Source organism: Penaeus vannamei, chromosome 35, assembly GCF_042767895.1.
Source record: "Penaeus vannamei isolate JL-2024 chromosome 35, ASM4276789v1, whole genome shotgun sequence".
In the NCBI taxonomy this organism is placed as follows: domain Eukaryota; kingdom Metazoa; phylum Arthropoda; class Malacostraca; order Decapoda; family Penaeidae; genus Penaeus; species Penaeus vannamei.
In genome coordinates, this window is record NC_091583.1 from 21,544,057 (window position 1) to 21,554,056 (window position 10,000).

At 36.8% G+C, this 10,000-nt stretch overlaps 2 protein-coding genes across 4 annotated transcripts in view; one reads left to right on the forward strand and one right to left on the reverse strand.

Moving 5' to 3' along the window:
* Epg5 (ectopic P-granules autophagy protein 5) overlaps positions 1 to 4,495 on the forward strand; it is a 34,772-nt gene extending 30,277 nt beyond the window's left edge. For both annotated transcript variants that reach the window (XM_070114226.1, XM_070114227.1), the window contains exons 40-41: positions 895 to 1,015; positions 2,312 to 4,495. In XM_070114226.1, coding sequence (XP_069970327.1) covers positions 895 to 1,015; positions 2,312 to 2,548 — 358 coding nt within the window. In that variant the 3' untranslated portion in view covers positions 2,549 to 4,495. The remainder of the gene's footprint in view (positions 1 to 894; positions 1,016 to 2,311) is intronic.
* LOC113813688 (dnaJ homolog subfamily C member 11) overlaps positions 3,191 to 10,000 on the reverse strand; it is an 18,845-nt gene continuing 12,035 nt past the window's right edge. Inside the window, exons 13-14 of one of the 2 annotated variants that reach the window (XM_070114229.1) lie at positions 6,234 to 6,283; positions 3,191 to 3,867 (exon numbers count right to left, since the gene is read on the reverse strand). In XM_070114229.1, the coding sequence (XP_069970330.1) occupies positions 6,264 to 6,283 (20 nt within the window). In that variant the 3' untranslated portion in view covers positions 3,191 to 3,867; positions 6,234 to 6,263. The remainder of the gene's footprint in view (positions 3,868 to 6,233; positions 6,284 to 10,000) is intronic. The other variant, XM_070114228.1, reaches the window with a different exon arrangement.

Sequence of the window (10,000 nt, forward strand, 5' to 3'; positions counted from 1 at the left end):
TACACTGATCATTTTATACTCTAACTTTAGTAGTTATAGGTGCTCCATCATCTTAAACTCCTCTAGAGTATACAAGACATAGCAAGCCCCATCTCACACTCTTTTCTCTTGGCCACTCATTGCAGCACTCCCTCCCACCCCACACGTGTGGTACCTTTCTCAAACGTCATCCTTTCGCTGTTTAGTATCAACACAAGACATTTTCTGGTATAGAAAAAAATGCCTTCTAGTCCTTTAGTCACCTATTCACATCCATCACATCATGCTAACAGTGCCTATAATTATTATGGCTAGCAATACAAAGAGCCTCACTGAAAATTTTGAGAATTATACCACCAAGGGTGTTAGTGCAGGTCAAAACATAGCTAAGAAAGAGAAGATAGAAAATCATCAGCTATTTACTTAGTAAAAACATATTAACAGAAATTTTAAACTTATCAAGAGTCGGAGACATTACAATCTCTGAAGGTAATGTATTCTAAAGCCTACAAATAATAGTAAAAAAGCATCTAGAAAATAAAGACAGTTGACTTGCATCAAGTGTCACTGAATTGAGGGTCATAGAATTTTTTGTAACTCATACAGGTTAAAATAAATTTTATTAAGTATGAAAAACACATTCTCGTGTAGAAAATCCATACTCACCCACATGATCTAAAGTACAAAAAAACAAAGGTGGGGTAAATTGGTATCTCACTTATATTTTTCAAAACTTTTGGGCCCCACACATCAGGATCAGAAAAATGTTAAACTTCATACAAAAAAATTTCCCTAGGAGAAAGTGAGGGGTCACAGTGATCTGCATAAGTAGCAACCTTTAAGGTTAAGGTAATATTTCTATAAAAACTAAATGGAATGTCTCTTTTGAGTTTGATACTACTATTTCATCTGCAGTGACATAGATGAAACTCAAGACAGCATCAAGAATGATCGGTGCACTTTGGAACAGTTAAGGGGCCTTACTGCAAATGCAACTTATGCCGGAGTAAGCCACTCTCTGGCAAAAGCCATACAGGTAGTGTATAGAATTATTTTGTTGAGTCAGTGTTAATGTGATGCCAGGGATATGGCTTATAGAGACATGATTTGCCCACAATGAGTTTAGTTAAATTATTGCATTTACACATAGATGGTTTCGTAAGGGCTTAGTCACCAATGAGTCAGTCACCTTGATTTTTGGAAATATTTTTTGAATATTTTATTGCTATTAGTATTGTTAATAACACTGTAATAATAATAATAGTAATAATAATAATAACAACAACAACATCATCAATAACAGCATCAATATTAATTGCATGAGGGAAATAAAAAATCCCAAAACTCACAAGGGAAAACTCAGGTGAGGAGACATAGATTACGAATTGACTCCTTGATGGCTGAGCAATTGTGGAGGCATCATATGTCGGTATATTTCATTAAAAAATACTGCAGTGAACATCACATTTGGGTGAATGCATTTGATTTACAAATACTATTGGCCCACTTGCGTTGGGTGTTTCACATGTGAGACACCCGAAAAAAAAAATCTGGGTGTCCCACCAGTTTGTCGATCATGGCGGGTGGCGGATTCCCGGACTGGCCCGTGCGTCAGTTTTGGAGCTACCTGGAAACTATTATTTTTGGCTTGAAAATGTACCGGTGCTAGTGCGTTAAGCCTGTCGCCACAAGATTTTTCAAATATGTTTCATCACAATTTACCTAATCGCACAGCTTGGCTGCTGAGTAAAAATTGGTGCTTGGAAGCCACTCACATGTACAAACTCTTTAGAAACTGCTTATTATCAATTGAACTCCAGAAAATATGTTAAAATGTGACATAGTTTAAATAAACCTGTTTTTATGACATTAACCCCATGCAATAGTCTAGACTTTGTGGCTTGGCCTAATCTGCGTACAGCTGGGCCAAGCATATACACATCATAGGCTGTTACGTCATGACGTCTATGGCCTTACCTGTCACTGGGGGGTTAAGTGTAGCTTCACAAAGAAGTTGCATTATGTCTGCTTCACAAGACACTAATGTGTATATACACACCTGCTGATGAGGATTATTTATTTTGCACTAAATTTATTCAGTATGAAACTCAAGTTATATGTTTTGTAGACAAATTTTCTAAAGATAAAATATCATACAATACCCCCATTTTAAAAAGGTGTTAATTCAGATGAGCTATTTAGATATTCTGATTTGTATGTTTTGCTAACTACAATATTCATATTATTCTAAAATTATTTTGAATTCCAGCATCTTATTTTCTTACTTCAAAATTATTCCATTCCATTGTAATGGGATGTAATTTCCTTACAGTTTGTGGAGGACCCAACACACTGTATATCAGACGTGACCACCCTTCTGTCAGAGCTTGTGACAGACCTGATTCCAAATCCACTACTCCACCACCTCACCTCAACAGCTAAAAACAGAGCCACAGGTGGACCACCTCAGGCAACACCCTCCTCCCAACACTTTCCACCTGAGTCACAGATGTGCCTCTCGGTCTCTTCCACCAGTGCATCAGCTCCACCTCCACCACCTGATGATTAGTGTAGGCTTGAATGATATTAAGATCTTATTGCACCATTGTTTAGCATGTTTTGAATGTCTGGTAGCAAGAGGATTAGTGTGTGAACTTCCTGCAGGTAATGTGTGGTGTAATTTGGTTTTGTGCAATTTTGCCTTTTCTTTCTTTCTCTTTTTTTGTATATATATGAAAAAGTATTGTTCTGTGCCAGAGTTTCAATTAAAATAGCCTGTGATAGCCATAAAGGTGTCAAATGAAAACTGGTTTATGTATGACATTTGCAATATGTAAGAAGTAAGATCAGTTTATATGTGATTTTTTTCTACAGTGTGTATTCTTGTAGTCGTGTGTTCCTTTTAAAGTTTGATATTTATAGAAAGGGCCTGAAATTTTAGATACAGATCCTTTTTATAAACATTAGATATTTCTTAATTTTATGAATTAATTGTTACTAATTAATCAAATTTGGAGCTGCTCTGAAATGAAGTATAGATAGCTACTTTTAAATTTAGTTGATTTTGGTTTGGTATAATTTAAAGTGGAACATCATCTAGAAAACTCATAAATTAAAACATTTTTATTGTAATTATAGGTTATTGAGACAAGTATACAACTTTTAAATTAAAACATTTTTATTATAATGGATAGGTTAATGAGACAAGTCATTTCAAGTAATGTACTCTAGTCCATATTTTATTTTCATGATCCATGATGAAATATACAGTACATGTATAGAAACTAATGAGCTGAAAATCTCCTTGAGCCCCGTCTAGGACAGCCAATTGGTTCCCTTCTTGCAGGTTCAGCCAGAAAGCCATGAAGCTGAACTGAAACCTGATCTCACACACATCTATTTGGAAACTGGTTCGGAATGTCCATAAATTAGCTGCTTAGTATTTTGAGCAATACTAAACACTTATTTTATAGGGACATGAAGTGGAAGCAAATGCCACTGCAGAGTAGATAAAAGTTCAAATTTACAAAATGGTATATTACTGTTACACGGACTATGAGCAATTCATTAAAAATTAACTCACATTGATATGGCAAATGCATAATCACACCAGGTTCCTGACTGTCAAAGCACATCAACTGACCTGTCAATTACAATTCTCTGAAACATTTGTGCTTCCCTGTCTTATCAATTAGATTTATCACTATATTGACTAAATATACATATTTTCAATATTCATACAACCATATATAACTTTTAAAATCTTCAAGGATAACAGAACACATAGTCTCGAGTTACAGTATATACATGTAGAACAAGGGCAGTGGACATTACATATATACAGGTTGGAGGGGGGCAGTTCTCTTGGTTACGTCTCCAAGCGATGAGCTGGAATGAAAAAATATTATTAGTTGGTTACGTTTCAGGTGTACTACGAAAAATGTATGTGACCTGGTCCAGCACATCACTTGCACAAGCTCAGGTTATAAATTTCAATGGTCAGTCCTTCAACAGATCAACTTGAAGAACATCCAAACTCAAGACAGACTACACCCACATAACATCATCATCCTATATTTATAGTGCAATAGTTCAAGGCTACTGCCAGCACTATGATTATATCTCATTTTACATATCAACACAAATTATCTGCTTTTAATCAGGTTATTTGTATTCAATCTACTTCTTGTTATTTCCCTTTCTATTACTGCAGAAGCAAAACTATCACTACACACAGGACTTTCTTTTTATAATTTAGCTTAGTCTTTATATGCTCTTTCAACCACCAATAAAAAAAAAAATTGTTGTAACAATAAAACTGTCTTCCCCAAAAGCATTCCAAAGACCATTATACTGTATTTTCTCCAGAATGATGAAATTTGCGAAAATTAAAATGGCAAATATGAGATTTAGTAAATTAAGCCTATCATGTCTGTTCATGCACTAACAAACTACTATTTTTCAACTACAAAAAAGAAGTGATCAAAACAAAACAATAAAACATTTTAAATACAGATTTTGTATTTTGTTTCCAAAAAAATTAACCTTACCAGCAAATTTTGAATGACATGTAATACAGCGGATTTCTTAAAAACTGTAAACCATGTACTTAAGGTTCTGCATTTATGTCATAAATATGAATATATTAGGGCAAGAAATAAAAAGAAAATGCAAATCAAGCAATTGTACCCCAAACAAAAGACAATTACTTAGAATTATTGTTTATAAATTTCTGATTCTGATAATTTGAGCTATAATTAATTAACAAATAATGTTCTATGATTATGCAAACCCCTATATCACCCACACTAAATGATATAGGATTTAAGTAGCAACAAGTACTTTCTTTCCTACAATGTAAGTCAAAAGCAGCCAGAGGGTTAGTAAATATTCACTGGTTGATTTTTAGTTTTGCACGAGACATTTGTTGTGAGTTATGCAAATACAATGCATTCAAGTAGATGAATACTAGAGCAGTGGTTCCCAATATCAAGGAATTCAGTGCATTTATTCTTTTTCTTTTTCTTTATGCATGAGGTGCTCGGGAGATATTCATTTCATCTGGGAAAACGATATTGCTGACAATTTTTTTTTTTTTTTATCTTATGAAGCTAGGGGTGCCTATGCCATGCACTGTCTGCTGTCTGCCAATTTTTCTTTTCCCCCTTTTTCTATAAGGGGGTAAATATGTGAGATGACTAATTTACTTATGGACCTTTATTATTTGATGATCATGTTTCAGCAATATTGAAAAAAATGAATGTAACATGGTCCAGCACAAGGGAAAAAATAAATTTTCATGTTATTATAATGATAATAGTAATGGAAATATGTTTTTGACAACAAATTCAATGAATGTGGTAAGCAAATGAGTCCAGTTAAGGTAAGTAACAATCATTGGTAAAAAAAAAAAAGTTGTGAAGCAATCACTGTGTAAATAAATGAATAAATAAAATTGAACCATAGTGGAAAATGCTTATTTCTGGCATCAACAGGTTAAAGTGGATATGCATATATTGAGCACACTCTCACTTGTAGGATAGGGGAAGACACATCATACATAGGACTAAATAACTAAGAAAAATAAGAACCACTGCACTAGAGAATGAAATAAAAAGCCACGGAGAAGGAGAGATTACTGGAATAAAACCTATTACATTCCACAAAAAATAGATCCTGCATTACACAAGTCTAAGAAAATAGTTCAGTGCACACACAGGCTTTGGCTGCTACAAGAAAAAGAAAAGAAAAAAGTATATATTAGTCACAAAGGAGATGACACTTGGGTCCATACCTTTCATCATTAAAAATGTTAGAATTTTGCTGCAATATCAAATACTATACAAGTTGAAACTTCTCTTCTACTGATTTCAATCTAAAACCTAAATATTATATACATAGACAAAGAAGAAAGAATGTGTAAATGGAACTATAGTTTTGATATTTCAGAAGTTCAACCTGACCTAGTAATGAAGTGTAATGTTACTAAACCTGATACAAATTTGCACTGTAAAGATGTTTCCAACAAGAGCATCAGTCTGCTAAGTGTATGTTGGGAATCATATTACCTGATATATCCTGTATTAAATTTTGTGATAATCAAAAACACTGCCCAAAAATTGTGTAAGTTAGGGGGGGGAAAAAAAAGATTCTGAACGAAAGGTTTTGACACAGTTTCTCCATCACAGCGTTGCTTCTAAGGTACACACACGTCCCAAGCCATGAGCCCACAGGCAATGGGGGGAATGCTTTACCTTAACTAAAGTTTGGATATCTGAAGTAGCTCAGAATCCTTCGTGGTGATCTGATGGACAATAATAGTTATATTCTGTTAGAAGACAATTTTTTATAAGCATATAGTAGGAGAATCATCACTTTCTGCATGTCTGCTAGACTTACCTTCAACTAGAAGCATTTCCTTATATCATGCTTGATTACACATTTTACTTTCAAGCTCATATACTGGTCCACATTAGGTAATAAGTATACATGTGTGTATGTATGCATGCAAATCAATGAACATAAATTCAGATCAAAATAAAGGATGTGTCACCAAATTTTTATGATCACAATAGCAACTATCATCAACCTATTTCTTCAAGAATATAAGCCTCTATGGGATGATATAAAAAAAAAGAGAGAAAGGTAGGAGAGCTGACTCAGTAATTTGTATAAAGCCTAAAAAGTCCAAGTTCATCACTAGAAAAGATAAAAATATATTCTTGTATCACATGAAAGGAAGCAATCATTTGAATAAGTTCATGTGGTAGCCTCTGGTCACCCAGTCTCTGAGTAGGGGCCCTGGCTGTCCCTCATCTTCACATTTCTCTTCCACTTCTGCTACAAGGACCTAACACCTGACTTAAGCCAACCTATTTATTACTACACCCAAAATTCCTTCTTAACCCATTTACAACGGGTGTCCCATATATGAGACACCCGAAAAATAAACATTGCCAGTGTGACGTTGGATCAGAGCTCGCAGGCTGCGGCCAGCACGTGGGCAGATTTCCAGCTGGCCCCATGCACCAATTTTGTAGCCGCCCAGAAAATATTATTCTCAGCTTCCAAATACATCAGCGTTAGTGGGTTCAAGAAATTATGTTTGCAATTCAATCCTTACTGATCACCTACATAACAAACAACTTGCTCATTACACCTATATAATATCACACAAATGGTTTTGCATTCTAATATATCCTGCCTATTTTGCAGTCTCCCCTTTCTCAACATCTAATTCATCTCTTTCCTTTACTATTAATACAGTAATTTAATTAAAATTTACAACGCAATAAACAGATATCCATAACTTTGAATAGAATTCATGTTCTCAGTAGTATGCATGTTAGTATAAATATACTTAATAAAGTATAAACTGTATCATGTCATATCTATTCATGTGTGCAATCAGCCAAAAAAGTGATTACAAGGAATTAGGAGACTTTTGGACAGAAAAGAGTTATCTGGCAACATACAGCATTAAAAAATAAACAGTAATACAGCATCACTGAATTGCTAACTTCTTTAAGAAATACAATATAACTTAGTAATTTAGCATTTTGTTGTAGATGGGCTGAATATTGCAGTTTTATATCATTAATGACATACAATAAAGTAGAATGCTTTTATGAGCTCATATGACAATGACATACAAAATCATAAACTCCATAAAATACTTTAAAATATCTTTAGTTCCGTGGTCAATTTCATTGACCACCACCTCTGTGTGTGTGTGTGTGTGTGTGTGTGTGTGTGTGTGTGTGTGTGTGTGTGTGTGTGTGTGTGTGTGTGTGTGTGTGTGTGTGTGTGTGTGTGTGTGTGTGTCTGTGTGTGTGTGTGTCTGTGTGTGTGTGTGTGTGTGTGTGTGTGTGTGTGTGTGTGTGTGTGTGTGTGTGTGTGTGTCTGTGTGTGTGTGTGTTTGTGTGTATGTGTGTGTGTGTGTGTGTCTGTGTGTGTGTGTGTCTGTGTGTGTGTGTCTGTGTGTGTGTGTGTGTATGTCTGTGTGTGTGTGTCTGTGTCTGTGTGTCTATGTGTGTGAATATGTGTGTGTGTGTGTCTGTGTGTGTGTGTGTGTGTGTGTGTGTGTGTGTGTGTGTGTGTGTGTGTCTGTGTGTGTGTGTGTCTGTGTGTGTGTGTGTCTGTGTGTGTGTGTGTGTGTGTGTGTGTGTGTCTGTGTGTGTCTGTGTCTGTGTATGTCTGTGTGTGTGTGTGTGTCTGTGTCTGTGTGTGTGTGTCTGTGTCTGTGTGTGTCTGTGTCTGTGTGTGTCTGTGTCTGTGTGTGTGTGTGTGTGTGTCTGTGTGTGTGTGTGTCTGTGTGTGTGTGTGTCTGTGTGTGTGTGTCTGTGTGTGTGTGTCTGTGTGTGTGTGTGTGTGTGTCTGTGTCTGTGTGTAACGTGCATGTGTAACGTGCGTGTGTAACGTGCGTGTGTAACGTGCGTGTGTAACGTGCGTGTGTAACGTGCGTGTGTAACGTGCGTGTGTAACGTGCGTGTGTAACGTGCGTGTGTAACGTGCGTGTGTAACGTGCGTGTGTAACGTGCATGTGTAACGTGCGTGTGTGCACGTGTGTGTGCACGTGTGTGTGCACGTGTGTGACGTGTGTGTGCACGTGTGTGCACCTGTGTGACGTGTGTGCACGTGTGTGCGTGTGTGCGTGTGTGACGTGTGTCTGACGTGTGTGTCTGACATGTGTGTGTGTATGTGTGTGTATGTGTGTGTATGTGTGTGTGTATGTGTGTGTGTGTGTGTGTGTGTGTGTGTGTGTGTGTGTGTGTGTGTGTGTGTGTGTGTGTGTGTGTGTGTGTGTGTGTGTGTGTGTGTGTGTGTGTATGTGTGTGTGTATGTGTGTATGTGTGTGTGTGTGTGACGTGTGTGTCTGTGTCTGTGTGTGACGTGTGTGGGTGACGTGTGTGTCTGTGTGTGTGGGTGACCTGTGTGTCTGTGTGTGTGGGTGACGTGTGTACCTGTGTGTGTGGGTGACGTGTGTGCCTGTGTGTGTGGGTGACGTGTGTGCCTGTGTGTGTGGGTGACGTGTGTGCCTGTGTGTGTGGGTGACGTGTGTGCCTGTGTGTGTGGGTGACGTGTGTGCCTGTGTGTGTGGGTGACGTGTGTGCCTGTGTGTGTGGGTGATGTGTGTGTCTGTATGTGTGGGTGACGTGTGTGTCTCGCCTGTGTGTATTGCGCGCATGTGTGTGATGCCATGCATTTTTATGCGTGTCCCTGTGTACATTCTAATATATATATATATATGCATACATATATAAACACATACCTCACTGACAGCAACCAACTGCTGGCAATGTGGAATCATGCAAGGCTTACTTAAAGCCCTCATTTGACTAGCAATACAAATATCTAAGTTACAAAATGCAGAACTTAATGAGCCTCCTACCTCTTACTCTGACCATTATAACGAAGCCTACATATTCTAACAATTATTTAGACTGAGTGATACTCAACAGAATTTTTTTTCTGAAACATCCTATCTAACATACCCTAATGCTCTACATTGCCAAGCAGAATGTACAATACAGCCTTCAAAATATAAATTAAATTATCGATTTTCATGCACAGAATAACTAATTGTGGGTACTTGTTGTAAAGCACTGGTGAACAGGAACATACTAGCTACTGACTAGCTCTTATACTCTCTGCACTAGCACTGTAAAGAATTATTGACTATACTTTCAAAAGCCAGCAAGGCCTACCAACCTTATCAACTTTACACCACTTTCTAGCAACACAAACAAGCACTAGTATAAAACGAATAATTCATAAAGTAATTTGTATTCAATCTTGAACCACATTTTGATTCTTAAAAATATTTGCTTGTGTTTGTTTGCTTGCTTTATCACAGATGCAAGGCAAATACATCTCAAGAGGTTCTCTGATGACAATGCTAGTAGGGTGGATGACTCACCTATAGTATCTTACATTCCACTCAATCTATTGTAATTCTACCTAACACTTAAATCTTATCCAATTAGGCTACATGTGAATTTACAGCTGAGCAACTGAACAT